General features: G+C 39.8%; 1 protein-coding gene across 17 annotated transcripts in view; it reads left to right on the top strand.

Moving 5' to 3' along the window:
- NRCAM (neuronal cell adhesion molecule) overlaps positions 1 to 25,167 on the top strand; it is a 249,991-nt gene that overhangs the window by 172,593 nt on the left and 52,231 nt on the right. For 13 of the 17 annotated variants that reach the window (XM_086396801.1, XM_086396798.1, XM_086396803.1 and 10 more), the window contains 8 exons: positions 3,437 to 3,607; positions 4,187 to 4,243; positions 6,164 to 6,275; positions 9,172 to 9,356; positions 11,651 to 11,782; positions 21,536 to 21,679; positions 22,782 to 22,893; positions 24,689 to 24,855. In XM_086396801.1, coding sequence (XP_086252927.1) covers positions 3,437 to 3,607; positions 4,187 to 4,243; positions 6,164 to 6,275; positions 9,172 to 9,356; positions 11,651 to 11,782; positions 21,536 to 21,679; positions 22,782 to 22,893; positions 24,689 to 24,855 — 1,080 coding nt within the window. The remainder of the gene's footprint in view (positions 1 to 3,436; positions 3,608 to 4,186; positions 4,244 to 6,163; positions 6,276 to 9,171; positions 9,357 to 11,650; positions 11,783 to 21,535; positions 21,680 to 22,781; positions 22,894 to 24,688; positions 24,856 to 25,167) is intronic. The other 4 variants (XM_086396812.1, XM_086396807.1, XM_086396813.1 and 1 more) reach the window with 1 other exon arrangement.

A 25,167-nucleotide genomic window follows, 5' to 3' on the forward strand; every position in this document is an offset into this window, starting at 1 on the left:
ATTTAGGGAGCAAAGAAAAGCAGATGAGAAAGAGCAGTGGCTTCAGTAAAAAGAAAACAGAGAAGAGGAGCTATCCCCAGAACAAGGGGAAGAAAAAGGGCCAAGAAGACAGAATATCAGTCGTTTCAAACACTGCTGAGAGATGAGACAGCTTCCAATCTGATCGAGAAATAACTATTGAATTTGGCAACATGGGGGTTGCCATTGTCCTTGACAGGAATCCTTTGGGTGGAATGGTGGGAAGGGTTGAAAATACTTGTGGGGAATACATTCTATTCTCAGTGACTTGATTTCCTCTGAAATCACAAGCTGTTCACATTACAGAAGATAAAATTTAGCTTTCACATTTCATTTCCATTTTCGACTCTTATATGAAATCACTCAGAGAAGGTATCACAGAGAAGTGGAAAATATATATATAAATGGATAAATGGACAAAAATATTTTTCATACGATTATGTAATAACTTTTACAGATTTTGAAAGCATAAGTAACCAATCAAGTAGAACTGAGTGATATCTACGGTTTAGAATAACAGTATCCAACTCTCACTGCCAAAGTGAAGCCCAGTAATTGGCTTTTGCTTCTTATTCAGAAATGATGACTTTTCTGCTTCATAAAGAGATGTTTACATGTGAAGTCTCAGAATCATCTGAATACGAAACTAACTTATTTTCATATCGCACTGCTGGTTATGTCATTTCCATACATTTTAGGCCGTTGACAATGCCTCTGGATTTTTCAAGTGAAATTGCATCTAGGTATGAGAAAAAAATTCAGATATGTGTAGCATTCTCCTGGCAAGATGACCTTACCAAATTATTCCTATCTGCATACATTTTTTCCCCAATGCAGTGCAAAGGAATTCAATGGGGAAAGTGTTCCCACCCTCATAAAATCCCATTCCCTTTCATTTGATCTCCCAACACTAATCCACAATAAAATACAGCAGGAGAAATGAAAGAAGATAAATATATCCCTATCTTTACCTCTTTGCAGTCATAAAATAAACATACATTATTTTTCTGAGTTATTTTTTAAAACAATTCTTTCCCTGGTTAGTGACTTCAAACCATGAATTTACAACCGCCAACCAAACCCCCATCCTGACCACAAACTTGGCTCACATGGTTAACCGGCATCCTTTCAAAGTCTGTCTCCAGATTTCCCTGCCTTCTCCCACCCAAGGGAGCTGCAGGCTTCTACCCATCATTTTGCATTTCATGATGATTGGGTAGGGTACCTGCTGCTGGAGGAACATAGCTGTTTGACTCAGACTGAGAAATCCTCCTCCCAGGAGATGTTAACACTTGGCCGGAGGCAACTGAGAGGTGCGATTTTTCCTAGTTCTCTCACTTCAGAGCTGAAGCAGTCTCCCAGTGAACTGAGTCAGAAGCCTCAGGAAGCATGCTAGCCAGCCAAGTGTAAGTTCACACACAGATCAGTGGTCCCACTTCCCTGAGTCCTTCATCTCCTTAGAAAATCTCCCCTCCTTTCTTAAGGCTAGACATTTCCTTGGACCTGAGGGGAAGTCTGTTGTTAAATGTGAAACTGGGAAGTCACAGTGCTGCTTGTACTCATTTAATTACAGAGATTCTATGAAGGACCAGGTGCATTTTCAGGGCTACAATAGTAGCCCAAGCAGATGACGGTCTCTGCCCTTCTGGAACTTAAATTCTAGTTCAGGGAGATGGGCTATGAGCCATACACACGACAGGTAAAACACACTGTATGTGAGAAGGTAATTGGTAACACAGAAAAGAAAAGATAGAGGAGGTGAGGCACGCTGGGTGTGGGGGGGCCTCTGAGGCACACATCTGCATCGTTAAATCAATGTTGCACCCTGCTGTTAATTGCCTATTTGCTGCCTGATTCTCCAGTTAGATCCCTATCCTGGACTCAGACAAGGCAGGGACCTTGGTCCGTCTGACACTTTGTCCAGGGCCTAGGTCATCACCATCAGATGCTCTCACAGTATTGCGTGTCTGACTGTGTATGTAGATGCAACCCAAGTTAACATCCTTATAAGCTTCCATAATGCATTTTCCGAGATATGTGTGTATCTGTGATTAATACTCGTTCAGTTCAGTTCAGTCACTCAGTCATGTCCGACTCTTTGTGACCCCATGGACTGTAGCACGCCAGGCCTCCCTGTCCATCACCAACTCCTGGAGTTTACCCAAATTCATGTCTATTGAGTTGGTGATGCCATCCAACCATCTCATCCTCTGTCATCCCCTTCTCTTCCCACCTTCAGTCTTTCCCAGCATCAGGGTCTTTTCCAGTGAGTCAGTTCTTCACATCAGGTGGCCAGAGTACCGGAGTTTCAGCTTCAACATTAGTCCTTCCAATGAACACCCAGGACTGATCTCCTTTAGGATGGACTGGTTGGATCTCCTTGCAGTCCAAGGGACTCTCAAAAGTCTTCTCCAACACCACAGTTCAAAAGCATCAATTCTTTGACACTCAGCTTTCTTTATAGTCCAACTCTCACATCCATACATGACCACAGGAAAAACCATAGCCTTGACTAAACGGACCTTTGTTGGCAAAGTAACGTCTCTGATTTTAACATGCTGTCTAGGTTGGTCATAACTTCCCTTTCAAAGAGTAAGTGTCTTTTAGTTTCATGGCTTCAGTCACCATCTGCAGTGACTTTGGAGCCCAAGAAAATAAAGTCTGCCACTGTTTCCACTGTTTCCCCATCTATTTCCCATGAAGTGATGGGACCAGATGCCATGATCTTAGTTTTCTGAATGTTGATCTTTAAGCCAACTTTTTCACTCTCCTCTTTCACTTTCATCAAGAAGCTCTTTAGTTCTTCACTTTTTGCCATAAGGGTGGTGTCATCTGCATATCTGAGGTTATTGATATTTCTTCCAGCAATCTTGAGTCCAGCTTGTGCTTCCTCCAGCCCAGCATTTCTCATGATGTACTCTGCATATAAGTTAAATAAGCAGGGTGACAATATAACAGCCTTGACATACTCCTTTTCCTATTTGGAACCAGTCTGTTGTTCCATGTCTAGTTCTAACTATTGTTGCTTCCTAACCTGCATACAGATTTCTCAAGAGGCAGGTCAGGTGATCTGGTACTTAGGGATTAACGTAAATGTTAGGAAAAGTCACACAAACTCGTTCCATAAAACATTTTTTGGTTTACACTTGTTTTCTAAAACCCTTCACTGGGCAACTTTAGTCTCACCTCTGCCCCCATGCTAGAGAAGTTAGGGTCTGGCGGATACAGTTGGGATTTTAATTCATATGTCTTTTCTTTTGTGATTATTTGCTTTTACTCAAAAGAGCTTTATAGAGGAAAAAAATACATGCAAGTGAAGTTCACAGGACTGTTTATTAGTAGATACAGTTATCTTGCTAATTTGGAAAGTGGCCACTTTGTGATGGAATGATCTAGATACCTCTCTGCCATTCTGCAGCCTTTCAAAGACTTCCACAGAGTGAGAGAGTTTCCCAAGGTCTGAATGGAGACCTGTACTTTTCCAATGTGCTCCCAGAGGACACCCGGGAAGACTACATCTGTTACGCCAGATTTAATCACACTCAAACCATACAGCAGAAGCAACCAATTTCTGTTAAGGTGATTTCAGGTAAGAGTTCAGTTTCCAAAAAGTCTCTTGCAATGATGTTTACAAATGAATGCAAGTATGTTAACTATTAAATCCCACTAACTTTGAAGTAAACAGATTCATTGATCAGGGAAGTACCTGTGAATAGTCATGAAGGTGTTGGCATGTGTATTATAGGAAGCTTGCCTACTTTACTGTATTTTACAGTTTTTACTGTTATTACCATTCTTGTTTCTATGACAACTTCCTGAATCTATTGGTTTGGCCAGAACATTGGTAAGATGTTACAGAAAAAGCTGAATGAACTTTTTGGCCAACCCAGTTCTTAGTGTTCTGAGCATTTGCTTGTGGTTTATGCTCCACAATGTCATTAACTGGGAGTCCTGCAGCTTCAGTTATATGTCTGCATCTTACTGGTTGGGGGTGGCTCAGTGAATTAATGAAATAGTCATGTACAAGGCAGAGCACTGTTTTTACTAGGTTGGGAGGGCACTTGGTCAGCATAGTGGTTTATGTTTTGTTGCCCAGTATTTTTTTTCTTTTTTTACAATTCTCTCTCCCCTTCTTTTTGCATTCTTCATAATATTCTGTTTATTTCAGTGGATGAATTGAATGACACTATAGCTGCTAATTTGAGTGACACTGAGTTTTATGGTGGTGAGTTTTGGTGATTGATTGTAACTGGTATTTCTTCTTCATTGTAGAATTTAGTTCACTAACTTCACCTCCATGGCTGTTTAACCTTATTTCTTTACGAAATTCCTAGTTACATGTTTAATACCACTAGAATCAATGTATGTTTCATATAAATTTAGCTTTGAGCTCTCAAACATGTCATTAAAACATGTTCCATGTTGTATGTATAATAACAAAAGTTACTATAACTGTTTTCATGTAAAGAATCATCCCACAAAATTTGGAAAAAAAAATCTTTCATATATGTTTAGAATTACATTTTTCATTTTTTGTCTGGCTCATAAACTTTTCTCATAGATTAATAAGAATTGGCAAGGTACTTTAACCTGCTAAAATACTAACATCAAAGTCTTAATAACCTTTAGCAACTAACGTTAACCAGATTTTGACAGAAAAGCATTATATTTTTCGTCTGTTTTCACATGACCTTATCAATGTCATATAATTAGAAATAGTATTTCTCTTAATTTAGTTTAAAATCAAGACACTATCTTCAGTGGAAATAATCTTTTAAAAATAGATTTAACATCATTCTTTTAAAAGGAAAAGAATTTTATTTCCTTAAGGGAAACATGGATCTTAAATATAGAGTCTATGAATGAAAATTATGGGTTCTGAATATGGGGTCCTCTTAAATTATCCATAAGCTCAAATTTCTGCTGTACTAATTTTTTACCCTTGAGATATGAAGTAAAAAGCACTAAGGTACTATCAATGGCCAGAGTAACATACCATAACTCCTGCCTTACTTTTATTTTATTTTTACCTTATTTCATATTATTTTACTTTATATTAAAATACTCCTGAAAAACATGGATCTCGAAATCACTTTCAAAGGGATTTTTAAAAGGGATATGATTTCCTCCACCATCTCTAAAATCTAAGGAAAACTCTAATTTGTCTTCAGTAATACCTTTTCTGGTGTTTAGCTTTTTCTTCTGAAAAGTGAGGATAATTTATATTTTACCTTTTCAGTTTTTATGAGCATCAAGTAGATAACACATTAAAGTGTTGCACACTCTTAAAGGGCTCTAAGAACATCAAGATGGTAGGATTTCTACTTTAAGTTCTTCTGAGATGCCACCAGAGGATAAAGACACATTTAGGCCAGGTCTCCATATGATTTTTCTTCATGAAACATGAAGGTAGTCTCTCTCTCTTATCTATCTATCTACCTATCTATCTCTATATATATATACATATACCTCCCTGAGATCTCTGACTTGAGCCCTCTTTATTTTTCCATTGAGGAAACCAACTTTAATTTCTTTAACTTCACCCATAATCTGTGGCACACATTTGCCAGACCTCTGCCAGTCACTTTCTAGTTTTGTTTTGTTTTCTGTAAACCTTGCAATTTGGGGTATCTTGATATATTAGATGTCCACCATGATTTATCTTCATGATTAATTATTGGAATTGACTATAATATTGTCCCTAGGGTAAACCAAAAGACCTTGTCCATTGTCATATCTTTCAGAAAAACCTAACATCTTCCAGAAAATAGATAGCTCATTTTCCCTTTGACCTGAGTACTCATCTTGAGAGGTGGATAATTTGATAACATAATTTTCCTCTCTATGTCTACATTTTGAAACTTTACCAACCCACCAAAAATACATAGAACCCTAAACCCAAATTAGGAAAATATACAATGGAAAATAGTCCTCAATATTAGTTCTTATGCAACCACAGTAGTTTCTACTTCTGGCCAACTGAGTATGGCTATTTATAAGGCAAGGAGTATGTATATATTTGTTTAACAAATTTCACAATCAATAGTAAATTGATTTGAAAAGGGATTAGATTTTTAGACAGTGATTTGTTCTTCTAGAAATCCATATTCTTACTTTGAATGCATATTGATCTTCTTGTTTGCAGCTAAATCACATAGACAGAGACCACCAACATTTTTAACTCCAGATGGCAATACAAGTCGCAAAGAAGAGTTAAGAGGAAATGTCCTTTCCCTTGAGTGCATCGCAGAAGGGCTGTGAGTTAACACTGTCTGTCTTGATGTCCATTTCTTATATAAACATGGTATATTGGTAGAGAGACATTAATATTGTTTCATAGCAGGAATCATTGATAAAGACTCCATTAAGCAATCAAGAAAAATGTTATGATTACTTCCAAAACAGGCCATGTGTTATTTCATATTATGAAAATATTTTGTTAAAGTAAATGTTCCTTTAGAAATGTGTCAGTAATCACCTTATGATTGTTGTAATTGTAATTAAGCTTATTATTTTGCTACTGTTGTCTAACAGATCATCTCAAAACTTAGAGGCTTAAAACCAAGAGCTGTTTGTCATTGATGATTTGTCTACAAGTATGCAGTTGTGCCGTAACAGGGCTGGATCTGACTGATTTCATTTGAGCCTGCTTACGCATCTTCTGAGCAGCTCAGCCTTGGGTTCACAGCTCTGGGTCTCCTGCTGTTAGCAGGGCAGTGGAGCTCCTGGTCATGAATTTTTCACATCCTTCTAGGCAATCGAGCTCTGGCTTATTCTCCTGACAGCGGAGGCTCATTCAGCCTCTTAGTGCCTAACTTTGACGCTGGCATGCTGTCCCATCCTCTACCTCCTAGCGCTGGTCACCAGACCAGCTTCTTTGCAGCTGTCTCATCTATGTGTATACTTAGTTACTCAGTCGTGTCCAACTCTTTGTGACCCCATGGACTGTAGCCAGCCAGGCTCTGTCCATGGGAATTCTCTAGGCAAGAATACTGGAGTGGGTTGCCATGCCCTTCTCTAGGAGGTCTTCCCAACCCAGGGCTCGAACCCAGGTCTCCCACATTGTAGGTGGATTCTTTACCATCTGAGCCACCAGGGAAGCCCTGTCTCATCTATGCACACCTCAAAACTGATACCACCCCCAGAACCCATGTGCCCTTGAGAGGAGTCCCAGGGAAGCCTCAGCTCAGCTGCAGGAACAGCTGTTATGTGAGGCAAACGCTGGAGGCAAGCTTCTGAATACTTTCCTCTCATGCCTGGCATAGAGTAAGTACCATTGATAAGGCACATTTGCTGGAACATTGACTGGACTCTCAGAAACATGTTGTGTTGTGTTGTTATCTGTGCTGTCCTTGACCTGGTGACTCAGAGTATCACATTCCTTCCTAGAAGCCCAGAATCGGCCTCCAGGAAAAATTTTATTAATACCTCTGGAGACACATGGAGGCCCCTGCTGGCCATGTCAAGAAATAACACTACTCATGACCCAGTTCATCAAGTATATCTGTTCGGTTATTTTTATTCAAGTAAACAAACAAAAACAATTCTACAACCCATTAATCCCACTAGTATTTCTAATGATAAATATTGTGTTCTTCCTGAGGGCCTGGACCATTCTTTTTTTTTTTTTTATCTTCCCAACACACACCTTAATACTTGACCTATAGTTTGTGTTTGTGAGTATGTGCTCAGTCGAATCCAACTCTGTGACCCCAGGAACTGCATCCCACCAGGCTCCTCTGTCCATGGGATATTCTAGGCAACAATACTGGAGTGAGTTGCCATTTCCTTCTCCACGGGATCTTCCCAACCCAGAGACTGAACCCCTGTCTCGGGTTTCCTGCTTTGGCAGGCAGATTCTTTACTGCTAGCACCACCTGGGGAGCCCTGGTCTGTGTGGTTTGTGCCGAGGCGTGCGTAGTCACTCAGGCACGTCTGACTCTGGGAACTCATGGACTGTAGCCCACCAGGCTCCTCTATCCATGGTGAGTCTCCAGGCAAGAATACTGGAGTGGGTTGCCATGCCCCCCTCCAGGGGATCTATAGTTTAGTGCTTAGTAAATATACTGAATGGATTTTTATTTTACCCTCATGAAAACCTTCTCAGGTCACCAGATCAAAACAAGCATTATTGTCTCCATTAAGGCAATGGAAGAAACTGAGGCCCCCAAAGCCCAGAGATCCAAAATCAGAGAGCATTTTAGGAGTAGGGCAGGGATTTTGAAGCAGATCTTTTTAACTCTAAGCCTAAGCCTGACTTTTCATCTGTCTCTATAGTTCATGATTTAATAAGAAACATAGGTGAGAAATGGTATAAGTAACATGTGAGTTGGGCCTACCTCTATCAATTGATATAATGTTTTAAAAATATCACTAATAATGAAATTAAAATAACTGCATGATTCCTCTAATCACTTCATTCATCTCATCAGATAGCCTGTTATAAGATAGGGAGATTCTTCTATTTGGTATGGAAATATGTATGGAAGTTTATGGGCTTCCTAACTAACCTAAGGTTAGTTAACACTGTTAAAGTGTTAGTTAAAACTAACCTTAGGTTAGTTTTTCTCTAACCTTTCTTTCTCTAACCTTTATAAGTCTGGCTGATTAAGAAATTGTAACTTGAAGGACTGCCCTGGCAGTCTAGTGGCTAAGAGTGCAGGGGGTATGGGTTCAGTCCCTGGTCAGGGAACTAAGATCCCATGTGGCTCATGGCCAAAAAAAAAGACAAAAAATAAAAAGAGAAGAAATATTAGAACAAAAATTCAATGAAGACTTTTAAAATGGCCCACATTAAAAAAAAAAGTTTTTTAAAAAATTGTGACTCTGTATCGTTAATTTCATGGTCATTCTTTTGATCGATATAGCCCAGTCATGCAAAATTTTCTGAAAGTGGCTCCTTCCTCAGAACTTTGAAGATAATAGTTAGGTCCCTTCAGTCAAGTAAGTCTCACTGCCATTCTCAACAGATCCCTGAAGTCATCACAGTGTGCCATCAGTTAGCTCGTGTGAAAATGGTAACTTACAGACTGAAATGTAAGGTTTTGAGCATTACTTAATAAAAGTGTGGTACTACTTAAAATATTTATCTGTTCCTCATGATCTTTATCACGAATGTTTTTTTGTGATGTTATTTTTTGTTTACCTTATCAGGCCTACCCCAATTATTTACTGGATAAAAGAAGATGGAACACTCCCCATCAATCGGACATTTTATAGGAACTTTAAGAAAACTCTGCAAATCGTTCAGGTTACAGAAGCAGACTCTGGAAATTACCAGTGTATAGCCAAAAATGCATTAGGAGCCATCCATCATACCATTTCTGTCACAGTTAAAGGTATATCATTGTCTAAAATACATGGTTCTTGCCTCCATGAGAATCTTTCATTAAATGCCTTTAATTATATTCTTCAGAATAATAATGTAAATTTATATCAGTACTCATGGTACCTTGAATCTCTTCTCATTGCCATTTATAGTGCTTTTAAATCAGGTTAAAAATTTGCTCCCTCAGATCTTCCTTGCAGAGGATTCCAATTAATAAATGTTGAAAGAATGAAGGAAATAGAAAATCACCATTAGAATTCCACAGTTGTAACTGCTGTAGGCAAGAGCCAGTGATGAGTGCTAAAATTACTGGATGCCCCCTTGCCTCTTCAGAGCAGTCCCTCAAAGTGATCTGAGAGTCCTGTCTCCTGGGCGTACATTTTAATAAAATATAACTCTCAAAAGTAAATAAATAAAATGATGAAATTACTTGGTCAAACTTTCAAGAGAAACAGGTTGTTTGCATAGCCTCAGTGTTTTTTCTCCCCTTACCCACCCACATCCAGATTAATTACTGAGGTAGGTTTAATATATGTCCACGGATTCTTCACTCCTCATCCTTTAAGGAGATGGAGCTTAATCGCCCTCCCCTTGCGTAAGGGCTGAAGTTGCCTGCTTCTAGTGAACAGAATGTGGAAAGCAGGAAAACAGTAACTTTACAGTGGAGAGAGCTGGCAGGCATCACTCTAACCAAGTGATCGAGGTTCATAAACCAGAATAAGCCATGTCGATGTTGTGTGCTCCCAGATTTAATGCAGTTAGAAGGTTCCATCACTCAGAACCTCAGTTGAATCGTGGAAAATCATCAGGAAAAACTCTAGTGAAAACAGGTGTACCACAGTGGTTACCAGTGGGAGAGGGAAGGAGAGAGGGCAATAAAGAAGTAGGAGGTTAAGAGGTACAAACTATGATTTTCAAAATAAGCTATAAGGATCTATTGTATAACACAGTATTTGATAATAATAACTGTATTTGATAATAACTGTAAATGGAATATAATCTTTTTTTAAAAAGAAGTAATTATGATGATACTAATGATGGTGGTTGAATGGTGATTATAATCTAGCAATTCAGGAATTCTTCACTCAGAAATCACTAAATTTGACCTTAGGTGGAAAAGCTTTTGTTTCACTTAAAACCTTCCTATTGATCTGTATGAGAATTCAATAGTCGCTGGTATAAACTTTCTCTAGGAATGAGGGCGTGTTGGAATGTTTCACAAAATATTTTGGTCACAGATAAGAAATGGAGAATGTGCTTAGGAAAAATGTGAAGATTAATCAATTTAGTAAGCTTGATTTATCCCTGAAAGAATTCAATTGACTAGTACTCCTTTCTAAGTCTAGAAAGAAGTTCAAAGAAAAACTGCTTTATGAAAAAAAAAAAAGAGATGATAGAGAACTTATTTATAGAGTTGGGGAAGTAATTAACATTGATACGTTTACACAGCTAACACACATATAATTACTTTTCTCCATTTCTGTCCTGATAATAATAAAACTAGGATATTGTTCTTTGTTATAAAAAATTAAAAGCTCTTGATTAAGAAAAAAAATGTTCTACAAAATAACTTACTAGTAGTCTTTAAAAGTCTCAGGTTCATGAAAAACAAAGAAAGACCAAGAAACTTTCAGATCAGAGGAAACGAAGTAGGAAGATGTGACAATTAAATGCAGTGTGATATCCAGGACAGGGTCCTGGAACAGAAATAAGAGAGTGGAAAAACGGGAAAGCCTAGTACAGTGTGTAGTTGGGTTGATGGTATTGTAGTAATGTTAATTTCTTGTTCTGGTATCTGTACCATGGTTTTGTAAGATGTTAACATTAGAGAAAGCCGGTGAAGGACTTACAGGAACACTATACTCACTTGGCAGCGCTTCAAAAACTGCAAAGCTTTAAAAATTGCTTACTAATTTTATAACTGTATATATTCTACAGGGCTTAGAATTTAAATTCCTCTTTCGTATCCCTATCTGTACCTCTAAATTGCTGTACAACTTTAGAGAAATCTGTTACCTTTTTGATATCCGATCCATACAGTATAGAACAAGATGATGATATTTGAATCAAAAGGCTCTTGAAATGATACATAGATGTCAGTGAGTCTCTTTAAACATTCTTTTGAAAATCTGAAGTGTTCTTTGAAGTATAACTTAGAAGTCTGTTCACTCTTAAAAAAACATGAAATTAACAAATGGTTTGCAACATACTTACTTTTATCATTAAGATGGTTCAGTGTACTAAATTTCCTAGAATAATTTACTTGATTAAATTTTGTGGTGTTTTTCTCCTTTTCTTGTAAAGCGGCTCCATACTGGATCATAGCACCTCAAAATCTTGTGCTGTCCCCTGAAGAGGATGGAACCCTCATCTGCAGAGCGAATGGCAACCCAAAACCCAGAATTAGCTGGTTATCAAATGGAGTCCCAATAGAAAGTAAGTTTCCTTGATTGGCTCCAGTCGCAGTGTGTTTTTGGAGCATAGTGATTTCTCCACAGGAGACAAATGATGATAAAATAGCTTGACTTAAGGAAGGAAGTCATATATAAGTTACACAGAAGGACCAGATTACCTTTAGATTTTAATTTTGTTATCTTTAGGTATAATTTATTATGACTCAATTGTTTATGCCATTAACAGAACAGCATGCACTGATTGGAACCTTGCAGTTGTTCTTGTGTTTTGTGTGAGTCATAGGAACAGTGACAGGGTGAGAAATAAACACCCACTGGAAAGTTCACATTATCTTCTTTGTTCAAAATGTCAAGTGATGTGTGGAAACATCACAGGAGTTGGAGGAGGTGTTAGGGAGGCTAGGAATAGAGACAGTGGATATGGCAATAAGAAATACGGCTGTCTTAATTTAAAGAGGTTTTAAATTATTAGGCCCATTCCTAATAGAGCTCAGATGTTCCCAAGTTCTCCAGTCTTGAGAGGTCACTGTTCCATTTAATGCCCAAAGAAGAACACATCTTCTGACCTCAGTCGTATGCTGGATGTTCTGTCTTTGACCCGTCTTCCCTCCCCAAGTATTACTGAGATAATTCTTGACCAGTGTTTACATGATCTTAACTGCCAAGTATCACCTCTTCTGCCACCTTCCCTGGACCACTCCAGCTCTCAGCCAGCTTCTCCAGGCTGCCTAGAACAGTCCCCCAGAGTGTAGCCACAGGCTGTCCCTCAATCTTCTAAATCATAGCAAAGACCAGTTTTACAAAACTTGATTAGATGCTTGAGTCTCATAGGAGGGCATTATAGCAAAGAAAAAAAGAAAATTAAAATGGATATTGCGTCTCCCTCCTCTTGGATTCATAAGCATGGCCATCCACAGAGAGCCCACTGCCTCTCCATTTTCTTGATTCCACCTACCACCAGCTGCTATTGACAGGAGAATCTTTGGATATTTTCCCCTTTTTAGGAGACAGAGAGAAAAATTGGTTTCTGTTTAAAACCCCGCATCATGTTCACCCTCCCCATCAGTAGCATAATAATCTGTAAAGATATTCATTAAAGATAACCTTCAGAATTAAGATACGATATAGAGCAACTTGACTCCTCATTCCTTCCAAAGTGAAAATCACTCAGTCGTGTCCAACTCTTTGCAACCCCATGGACTATACAGTCCATACATATATTATGCAGTCCATGGAATTCTCTAGGCCAGAATACTGGAGTGGGTAGCCTTTCCCTTCTCCAGGGGATCTTCCCAACCCAGGGATCAAACCCAGGTCTCCTGCTTTGCAGGCTAATTCTTTACCAGCTGAGCCACAAGGGAAGCCCAAGAATACTAGAGTGGGTAACCTATCCCTTCTCCAGCAGATCTTCCTGACCCGGGAATCCAACTGGGGTCTCATGCATTGCAGGCAGATTCCTTACCAACTGAGCTATCAGGGAAGCCCTTCATTGCCTCCAAGCCAGAATCAAAAATTGGTTCTACTCTCCCATACCCAAAAGATCCATTAAACTGGCTTTCATGAAATAGTCTTCACCCTAAGATGAATTTGAAAAATACTGGCAGATTTTAAACAGCCCAAGTTCCTGATAATTCTCACCATCAAGGTCTTACTGCTCCAGGTCTAGGTAGAGTGAGATACCCGCTTCTGTGAGTGTTTATTAGTAGTTTGTCACACAACACAATCTTTATCAGATGCGCAGAATCAGACAGCCTGTGTTTATTGTAAAAGGAAATATGTTCCTGGAAGAGCACAGATACTAAAGGGTCCAGCCAAATGGGTTTGGATATTTCTACTCCTAATTTTAACTAGGATCAGAATCGGGAAAAACTGCAGAATATTTTGTGGTTGTGCATTGGGAAGCTGTTGCCAGTCTCAGGGACATATGAGTGAAAACTGAGAAGTGGAAGGAAGCCCTGAACCAAAAAGTAAGTTTTCTGGTAGGAATGTATTCAGAATGGCAATAAGGTATGGAGCATACTCAGCGCTTTCGGTAGCTGAAGTTTCGTAGCTCAGAGATTCTGTGCCGATTTATGGAAGGTTAAACGTACCCCTGAGATCTGGCCTCCGTGAAACTGACAAGTGGGAGGGGACATCCATCATTTCTCAGTGGGGAAACTAGGGAGCCAGGGAATGTTGAAAAGATAAAGCCTTAAGCTCAGCAGCCAGAATGCAATCAGAAGCAGAGGGAAATTGAGATGTAGGTGGGTCAGTGACACAGGGATTAGGGGAGATAAAATAAGGAAGCTGATCTTTCCTTCTGGTTCTCTCAGCTTGTGATCCTTCCAAACGAGGCACAGGTGGTGCCTCTCAGGGAATCTGTAACTCCAGCTGTATTGAGAGTTTTGCACTATTTGGGTATAACATAAGTAAGACTGAAGACTGTAATGTCCAGCACAGGGAATATAGCCAGTATTTCGTAAATTTATTTGGAGTATAATCTATTATAAAATATTGAATCACTGTGTTGTACACCTGAAATCAATATAATATTGTAAGTCAACTAGACTTCAGTTTTTAAAATGAGCTTTGAAGTTTCACTCATAGACATTCCCCTTTAAATGAAATATTTGGGGGAAGGATCAACTATGAAAGGCTGGCATTTGGGGGATGGGGTGTAGGTCCCTGGAGACAAGTGGAACCTGTCTGCTATAACCCCAGATCATCTGATTGGGTCCAGAGCAAAAGGAGTTAGAACAAAATCTCTCAAATCAGGTTCAAAACCAGTTGATTTCTTCCATCCCCGAAGTATGTCTTAAGAGACTGAGCAGAGCTGGGATCAGAGTTGACGATGCCTGCAGATCAAGGGCCCCTCTGCCTCTGGTGTGCCTCAGAGTGGGCACTCTGGTGGACACGTAGGAAGAGAAAATGCCATGCAGCCTGGCAGCAGAGCCAGGGACCCAGTGCCGGGAGCAGATGCTGTCTGTTTATACCGAGGTGATGAGAAGTGTATAAAGAAGGCTGAGCATCAAAGAATTGATGCTTTTGAAATGTGGTTTTGGAGAAGACTCTTGAGGGTCCCTTGGACTGCAAGGAGGTCCGACCAGTCCACCCTAAAGGAAATCAGTCCTGAATATTCATTGGAAGGACTGATGCTGAAGCTGAAACTCCAATACTTTGGTCACCTGATGCAAAGAGCTGACTTATTGGAAAAGACCCTGATGCTGGGAAAGATTGAGGGTGGGAGGAGAAGGGGATGACAGAGGATGAGATGGTTGGATGGCATCACCGACTTGATGGACATGAGTTTGAGTAAGTTCCAGGAGTTGGTGATGGACAGGGAGGTCTGGCATGCTGCAGTCCATGGGGTCGCAAAGAGTCGGTCATGACTGAGTGACTGAATTGAACTGAACTGATGAGAAGTGTCCCTGGGTTGTCTTCCTTCACATCTGGAGGCCAAACTAAAATGCATGGATTACTGTTTGTAATCTCAGAATTGAAAGCTGATGGGTTTGAGGCACCTGGTGGGGACTCACAGGTCTCTGCAGGAGGGCACGGCAGGGGCAGTACAGTTCCCCACCCCCACTCTCAGCCACTGGTCCGTCTACGGCTTCTGGTGAATGACTTCTTGGCTAGACCCTAAGTCTGTTCTTTAAATTTTTAAATAATTTTTAAAAATTTTCAATGTTCAATTTTTTAAAAAATTTTGATTGTATTCATGAATAGTTGATTTGTAATGTGTGAATTTCTGCTGTACAACAGAATGATTCAGTTATACATGTATATACATTCTTTTTCATTTTCTTTTCTGTTACGATTTATCCCAGAATATTGAATATAGTTTCCTGTGCTCAACAGTTGGACCTTATTGCATATCTAATCTAAATATAATAGTTTACATCTGCTAATCCCAAATTCCCAATCCATATCCCCAGTGCTCCCCACCTATAAGTCTGTTACCTATGTCTGTGAGTCTTTCTGTAAATAATTTCATTTGAGACACTGAGTCTTAAACAGCTAGTTAAAGTGAACTCTATATGCCCCCTCCTTGCACTGACCTCCCTGATCCAAGATAGGGAGTAAATGAAGAAGAAAACTGTCCAAATATCTGTAGAAGTTTGAGGAGCCTCCTGCCTCTCCCCTGTCCGCCCTGCTTGATAATTTACCTGTTAATTCAGAGGCCTCTGAATAGAACCGAGGTCTGGGGACATTCTGGAAACAAGAGACTGTGGCTTGTCATCTATAGTGTGCTGAGTTTGCAACCCACAGATACATTCATCAGTGAAGGATGGCAGAGAGACAGGAGAAGGCAGGAGAGAGCAAGATCTGCTACAGTATATAACACAGAATCGGCATGGTAAGGATTAAAGGGGGAGCCAGAGTAGACCTCAAAAGTTAGCTGGGAGCACAGGCTGGCTTGCTGACACCTTCTCCCTAGGAGGTTGCAGAAACCTTGGCTGGACCAGTTGCTGAGCGACAGGGGCAGGAACAGCTGTGCTTCTGCAGCATCATAGTGCGGCATCCCGCCAGGAGCCTGACCTCCCCACCAGGCACCATGCAACAGAGAACATTATCAGAGGACCACAGTACCAGATACCTCCCCACTCCTGATGTGTAGACAGTCACCTGATGTATCACTCTCTTCCCCCCCACCTCGCCCCCACCTCTGTAGGTTCTGGCTGCCAACAAAAGGAGAAAGTGGGTCAGAACAGGAAAGGGTCAGACTTGGGTTTTGTTAGCAAAATATAGTGTTGCTGGTTTGTGACTGTGCGTTTAAGACCTGGCACCTACTGTTTTACAAACCTGGAAGAATTCATTCAGAAAGAGTCAGGGCCCTAATCTCAATGTCTTTCAAAGCTCTATCCCCCTAGGACTGGCCAGGTTACTTTAAACTTTCCTTGAAGCAAAAAAAAAAAAGTATTAAATATGGAATTTGCATAAAATATGTTTGAAACCACCTGCAGAAAGCTGCAGAGATGCTGACGCCAAAAAAGAACTCCTAATTTTTATTGTGTGACCCACAGTGTCTGGGAAAGTGTGAAAATAGAATCCAGGACCAGAAAGAAAATGTCCAAGGTCAAGGCTGTGGACACCAAGATTCCTGACCTTGTCCTGGGAGACAGTGGGAGAGCCTAGCGCTTGTAGATCTTTAATCATCCCCCTTGTGAGTTGAGGTAGATCTCTCGGATTCTTCCAAGTGGAGCATCTGTAAGGTCATACTATTATTATGTTAAAAGTCCCCTTTTCTCTAAAAGATGAGAAGGGGATGGAATGAAGAGAATAAGAGTAGACAGAAGGCCTCCTCCTGCCACAGTTACGTATTTTGCTGATATTGGAGGGAGGGATTGAAAGACAGTGATACATAATAAGCAGTCAGAGGAAAGGAGATGTGGTCTAGGACTCCCCAAGATTCCACCAAGTCATCTTTTTTCCAAAGGGCTCAGTGGCCATCCCTTCACAGGGGATGTAATACCTACATGAAGAAAATTCATCTCTTCATTCAGAGATTTGTTCTACATTATGCACAGCTGTTCAGATTTCGGGAGATGTTTATAGAGGAGACTAACTCAGGAAATCTGAGCAGTAAGTGTACATTAAACAAACCACTAAGTCTCTAGTTTCTCATCTTAGAGATACATATACTTCTCTCTCCTTAGTCTGTTTCATGAAGCTCTTTTTAAAATAAAACTATGCATTAGAAACAAAAATATTTTAAAATTTGATAGTAATTTTTATTTGTATAGTGGCACTTATTGTTTTTCTTATTTTCTAAATGTTGGAAACATTCATGGTTTTGGCCAGCCATGTCAGGAAGGGTAGATAAAAGAAAGTATGATTGGAAGACTGTCAGCCCAGTTCTGAACCTCACCTCTGGGGCTTTGTACGGTGGTCATGTCTGTGCTCTTAAGTGTCTTCACCCAGTGTGCATGTATAGCAACCAAAGTTGGTATTCCTGGAATTAATTATTATTTCTTTGGGCAATTTGGGTTTAGATACTGGAGAGTTACTCCCACTCAGTAGCCAGGGCACAGAATTCAAAGGCTTCAAATCTCTCTGCACCAGTGGTTTCATTTTTTGTCCAGTACCTGCTGAGCTCGCGTATGTCACTGTGACGGTCCTGGGTTTGCTGGTGTTTCTTTAGTAAGTACTCAAGGAAAACCAAACCAGCATTTGGCTGGTAGACCAAACCCCCATGGAGAAATATGTGCTTATTTACTCTTATTATTCTTACCTCGAGGGGTTATTTGATTCCTAAATACATCACCAAAAATAAATATTGGGAGGCTGCTCCATTTAGCAGAAATAAGGCAGATACACTCAGAGGCCTCTCAAGTTAAAGAAAAAAAAATTGTAAAGGGTTGAGAGCAGGGGAAAAAACAAGCCGTGGGCTACATAAAAGCTGTTCTAAATGGTGTGCGTTCTGCTTGATGAACCCCCACCAGGGGAAGATGGTCCTACTGGCTTTGTGAGTTGAGCTGGTCTTCCATGTTCGTGGCGAGGTAACTTTTTACTATGGTTGAAAAAACACATAACAGGTCCTACTGTCAGCCCAGGGAACTCTATCCAATCTCCTGGATAAAGCAGTATAGAAAAATTATTTTAAAAAGAATGTATATACGTGTAAAACTGAGTCACTTGCTGTATATCGAGGTTGGCACAACATTGTAAATCAACTATACTTCAGTTAAAAACACACACACACATAACAGAAAATTTGCCGTCGTCATCATTTTTAAGAGTACAGTTCCCTGATGGCTCAGAGGGTAAAGCATCTGCCTGCAATGCAGGAGACCTGGGTTCGATCCCTGGGCTGGGAAGAGCCCCCAGAGAAGGAAATGGCACCCCACTCCAGTACTCTTGCTTGGAAAATCCCATGGATGGAGGAGCCTGGTAGGCTACAGTCCACGGGGTCGCAAAGAGTCGCACACGATGGAGCGACTTCACTTAGTACTTAGTACAGTACTTTCACACTATTGTGAGATAGATCTCCAGAACTTTCTCACCATGAAAAACTGGAACTCTATCCCCATTAAATACACAGTGATGTAGGTTTTAAGAGCTCGATATGTTCAAGGACCTGGGAGGGACTCCCAGCCCTCCACTGCCTGGCGGATCCATGTGCAGTCAGAATGCACAGGGAGCCCAACTTCTGGGTCCAAAACACTGAGAATAATTGATAGGGGAGACTCCAGAGATGCCGCTCTGTCCTAACACGCTGTGCCGAGGCAGTGGAAGGACATTGCTGAGAATGTGTGAGTCGGCAAGGCCGAGATGATCCTAGACTTGGAATGCAGGACAGGGAACACAGGCCTCCCTGAGGGATGCTGCATTCTCAGGGTACCTGACAGCTGGCCACAGGTCTCATCCACTTCCTAGGCCAGTGTAGCATGTCATTCCTCTGCTGAGGAAATCTATACTGTGTCCAAGGAATTGAAACTTGTATTTTTTTTTTTCGGTTGGAAGAACATGCTCCTTAAGGCCATTTTGAAATCATTAGAACCATAAACAGTGGATGTGAGCTAAGGTGCCAACTCAAATTGTTTCTTTTTTTTTTTTTTCGGCCACTACACAGCATTCAGGATCTTAGTTCCCCAACCAGGGATCGAACCCATGCCCAGGCAATAGGAGCAGGGAGTTGTAACCACTGGACCCAGGGAAGTCCACCAACTCAAAGCACCGTGGCTCACTCCATCACTAATTGAAGTAACTGGACTGTCTAAGAGAATAGTCTTTCTTCCTTTTTTTTTTTTTTTTTTTGATTTTTTTATTTTTAAAAATTTTTATTTTGTATTGGGGTATAGGGCTTCCCTTGTAGCTCAGTCAGTAAAGAATCTGCCTGCAGTGCAGGAGACCCGGGTTCAATCCCTGGGTTGGGAAGATCCCCTGGAGAAGGAAATGGCAACCCACTCCAGTATCCTTGCCCGGAAAATCTCATGGACAGAGGAGCCTGGTAGGCCGCAGTCCATGGGATCGCAAAGAGTCTGGCACAACTGAGCAACTAACACTTACTTACTTACTTTATTGGGGCATAGCCAATTAGCAAACAATGTTGTAATAGTTTCAGGTCAGCTGCAAAGGGAACCAGTCATACATACACATGTATTCATTCTCCCTCAAACACCCCTTGCATCCAGGCTGCCTCATAACGTTGAGCAGCATTCCATGTGCTATACTAAGATGATTTTCTAAGTTAGCTATCAATTGTGATTGGAATGTCAGACATACAACTACATACAGAATGGTGTGATAGTAAATGTGTGTAGTTTTAAGCCACTAAGTTTAGAGTAACTTGCTCAGCCTCAGTAATGCAACCTCAACTAATTAGTCATTAGCCTCAACTAATGCAGAATGAGAATGAGTGGGCATGATGCTTTGAATACGTGTGATTAAACAAGGATGAATAACACTAGCGTGATGTCTTTTGTTATTTATCTTCATTAATAATCCACAGATGAAACTTTTTAAAGTGATAAAGGAGTCTAAAGGCAGTAATAAATATGTCTTAGGTGCCCATCCTTTTCCTGTCATCAAAGAGGAGAAATGGTGTTTAGAATGTCAGTACAGGCTAGTAAGTGGCTCAGGTTCCAAGAGCAGTTTAAGAGGAAGGGTGCTATTATTTATTGTTTTAATTCATTTTATTGAAGTATAGTTGATTTACCATGCCACGTTAACTTCTGCTGTACAGCAAAGTGATTCAGTTATACATAGATAGACTTTTTTTTCTTATTCCTTTCCATTATGGTTTATCTGGGATATTGCATATATGGGTGCTGTTATTGAGAGTTGTTTTTGATCAGCATGCTGAGACAGATACCTCATACCCCTTTTAGTGCACTTTTAAAGCCATGTAAGGTTACACCCTAAGATTTAGTGTTCACAAAAATAAATATATGTACAATAGCATGGCATTTCCAAATTGTTGGTCATGCATTGGACTGAATTCTCATATATTGCCAACTTGTTCCATTCCGCTTTAGATACAATCAACTGTGGTCTTAACATTTTTTTAGATACTTGAGAGATTTAGCTGAAACTTCTACCTTTAAGAGAAATTTCACACAGTTTATTTCTACTTTAGCTTCCCGAATTGCCAAAGCAGGAAAATACATATTTTCACATTTGATAATTAACCCTATACTTATTTACATATCTGTTTCAGTAAGAGGCTTTTAAAATATACAAGTTCATATGATGTAGAGGGTTTTATATTTTTGGACTACCTTTTTGCTATCTCCTCCTGGTGGCTCAGACAGTAAAGAATCTGCCTGCACTGCAAGAGACCCAAGTTTGATCCCTGGGTCGGGAAGATCCTCTGGAGGAAGAAATGGCAACCCACTCCAGTATTCTTGCCTGGAGAATTCCATGGACAGAAGACCTGGTGGGCTATAGTCCATGGGGTCATAAAGAGTTGAATATAACTAAGTGATTAACACTGGATAATTAACTTTCCTTCTCATAAATTACAGTAATTTTTTGTGAACAAGGTAATGTTTTCCTGAATTTGTATTGCAATTTACACCTAACTTGTGGTTTTTTTCTCCTACCTCTGTCAAAATAATATTGAAAAGAATCAATCCATTTAAAACTGAATGGATATCAAGTGGATACCCATGCTGATAAGTGATAACTAAATTCTGAGAAAGGAAATTGATGGTTGCTGCCTGGTTGTTGGTTTTCTTTCTTACTGCATATATACCTAGATCAGTCTTCTGCTTACTCTAAATTAGACCTCAAGTTGTACATCTTTTAAGTAAATAGGAATGAAAGTATACTTTTTGTTTTTATACCCAAACAGTTGCCCCTGATGACCCCAGCAGAAAAATAGATGGTGACACCATTATTTTTTCCAAAGTTCAAGAAAGATCAAGTGCAGTGTATCAGTGCAATGCCTCTAACGAATATGGATATTTACTGGCAAATGCATTTGTAAATGTGCTGGGTAAGCTCTCCCTTTATTAAAGACACGGCAAATTCAATTAATGACCATTGTTGTTTTTCATTCTTTCAGCAGAAATACATTATGCATCTGCTGTGCAGTGGCATAGAACTTGGAGCTGGAAGGGATATAGGAAGATAGATAAGATACAATCTGATGGTTACATTGTGTCAAACCTCTCAAAAGGAAAAGAGCATTGGTTTGCTCTTAATAACTGAATGTAACTATTGTACCATCCTTAGAAACTGACAAGTCAAATGAAAATTTCATGATTCTGATTTTTGAAAATCAGGCGTTAATCATAATGTTTAGCATTGATCTAAGTCACAGATGTACATTTATTTAGCAATTCATATTAATATGTTTAGAAAACTGTGACATAAATGTTCTGAAGTGGTTGGTTTTTGTGAACATTATATTTCCCTTATGAAACAAAAATGACTAAAATACCAGATTTGTTAGATGTAAAATTTACATGAGAATGGTTTTTATGATACCAAGGAATTATATTTCAACTCTTTAAGTGGAGTAGGCTCCCTTTCTAATAGAATTAAGATCAGGAAGCCAACCAATATATGGTATTTTTTCCTTCATGCTTGAAATAAAGGTCAGTAAAATCACGTGAAGAGCTGAGCCATCACGATGTTGATGGATGTACAGGAAGCAGTTCAGATTCTGGTTGTGTTTTGGGTCATTCAGCATTCTGCTTTTTTCTGCCAACTTGTGTGTTCTGATGGGCCATTCAACAAAAATGTATTTAGTCATTATTTTGTGCCAGATACTGTGCTGATTTATGGAAAGAAGACAGTAAAAAGTTCCATTCCTTGCCTATAAGGAACTCACAGTATAGTAGGAGATATAAAGAAATCAGTTATCACAAACTATGCCTGAGTAAGATGCAAACGTGAGACAGAGGGAGAAAACTTGTGTTTTTCCACCTTGAGTGACCAGCAGGGTCATACCTGCCTGAGAACGTAAGGGGAGAGATACATTGGCTGTGCCTTACTATGAACTCTAATGACCTTAAAAAGATGCAGAAATGCACAGTGGGCCTAAATGTTTATTTTATCTTAATATTTACTTTACCTTTTCACGACATTTTTAGCTGAGCCACCACGAATCCTTACATCTGCAAACACACTCTATCAGGTCATCGCAAACAGACCTGCCTTACTGGACTGTGCCTTCTTTGGGTCTCCTCTGCCTACCATCGAGTGGTAAGTAGTGGTCCTGTCTGTTTGTCATATTTACATTTGCTAGAGCTTTCAAATTTCTCAGTATGTAGGGTTTTAGTCAGAGCACAGATAGGAGAAAAAGCAGGGAAGAATCCATCATCTTATTAATTATTAAATGTATCCACAAATATTTATTAATGACTTGCTCTGTGCTAAATACTGTCACATGGATAATCTTGTCAGTGTGCTTTGTCCACCCTAGAGGGATATATAAATGTTTTTGAAAAAAAAATTAAAATTACAGTACCACGATGTCACCTGGGATGTCATGAATGATGGCTGGAGAGATAGGTTGAGGGACATTCCTTGATCATAAAAGTATCATCTGAGGTGAGAGCAGGGTCCGTAAGCTTAAAAACAGAATTTGCTATTAGCAGTGTTCCCCTCCCACTGAGCATGCTGGCTTGCGTCCAGCCAAGCTCCCCCCGTGTCTTTCACTCCCTCTTTAGACCATTCCATTTCACGTATCCCTCTTGGTACTAGTCCTGTTCATCCTCCCAGCTTGCTTTAGCCTGAGCTGAAAGAGACAAGGCCAAGAGAGGCAACCGGTCAGAAAGAATGAGTGAAAGAAAATTGGAACATTCATTTAAGGATCCTCTGTCAGCTGGCAGACACTGTGGGGCTCTACTTCTTACTGTGAGATTAAAGCCAGGTATTGGATTAAAACACAAACATGGATGCTTATGCAGAAAATTTCCTAGCAAAGGAGAAGAGTTAATGCTTAGTCTTACACTTCTTTTCATCCATCCTCACTTCTTCTTCTGAACTTTTTATTTTGTGCAGGGGGTATGGTCAATTAACAATGTTGTGATAGTTTCCGGTGGACAGCAAAGGGACTCAGCCATACATATACATGTATCCATTCTCCCCCAGACCCCTCTCCCATCCAGGCTGCCATATAACATTGAGCAGAGTTCCATGTGCTATACAGTAGGTTCTTGTTGGTTATCCATTTTAAATATAGCAGTGTGTACGTGTCCATCCCCAGTCTTGTTCGACTCTTTGCAACCCCTGGACCTGTCAGGCTCCTCTGTTCATGAGATTCTCCAGGCAAATATCCTGGAGTGGGTAGCCGTTCCCTCCTCCAGGGGATCTTCCAAATCTAGGGATTAAACCCAGGTCTCCCACATTGCAGGCAGATCCTTCACGGTCTGAGCCCCTAGGGAAGCCCATCCCAAGCTCCCTAACTATCCCTTCCGCCTGCAACCATAAGTTCATTCTCTAAGTCTGTGAGTCCATCTTCACTTCTCTTGATGCTAGCCCAGAAGCTGAATGTAGATGTACTTTACATGTATGCTTGTTTCTTTTTCCTCTCTGAATATTTTTCTATTTATACTCTCAAAAGTACAACCCTTGTAACCTTGATGTTGAAATCTCTGCAGATGGAGTTACAGACACATCACTGTAGGAGGAAAAGGTCAAAGGAGCAGTCTTCATTTTGTCTGTTTTTTCATTTATTAGAGATAAAATAATAATGTGATTATTAAATTATGAATCTCTCATAATGAAAATTATCACTTAAGTATTTAGTATTATCACCCTCATTCTTTAAGCACCATTTATCACTGAGTTCTCCAGTTTGACATCCTCTCTTTGCATTGACCCCCTCACCCCAACCCCCCTGACTGACACGCATGCAGTATGCTTACACAGATTTGAAGTCTGTGAGCATCATCTGGTAATGCAGATCATGATGTGTTGACCTTGAACAGGGCATTTTATGTCTGACTTCAAACTATGATGTGTTTTTCTCATTATGACGGTTTTCATAATGAAGGTTTAAGGGCGCTAAAGGGAGTGCTCTTCGTGAAGATATTTATGTTTTACATGAAAATGGAACTTTGGAAATTCCTGTGGCCCAGAAGGACAGTACAGGAACTTATACATGTGTCGCACGGAATAAGTTAGGAATGGCAAAGAATGATGTTCACCTGGAAATCAAAGGTGAGGCAAGGTGGCAAATATTTTTTATGTATTATGTGTCTTTGAGCAAATTCTCCAGGTTTTTAAAAAAAATTATTTTATTGATGTATAGTTGATTTATAATGTTGTGCTAATTTCTGCTGTACAGCAAAGTGATTCAGTTATATATATATATATATATATGTACATATGTGTATATATACATACTTTTTTTCATATTCTTTTCCATTGTGGTTTACCACAACATATTGGATATAATTCCTTGTGCTACACAGTAGAACCTTGTTGTTTATCCATCCTATATGTAATATTTTGCATCTGCTAATCCCGAAC

The sequence above is a fragment of the Bos grunniens genome, chromosome 4 (genome assembly GCF_055505025.1).
Source record: "Bos grunniens cultivar Pamir isolate PY7600 chromosome 4, Bosgru_T2T1.0, whole genome shotgun sequence".
In the NCBI taxonomy this organism is placed as follows: domain Eukaryota; kingdom Metazoa; phylum Chordata; class Mammalia; order Artiodactyla; family Bovidae; genus Bos; species Bos grunniens.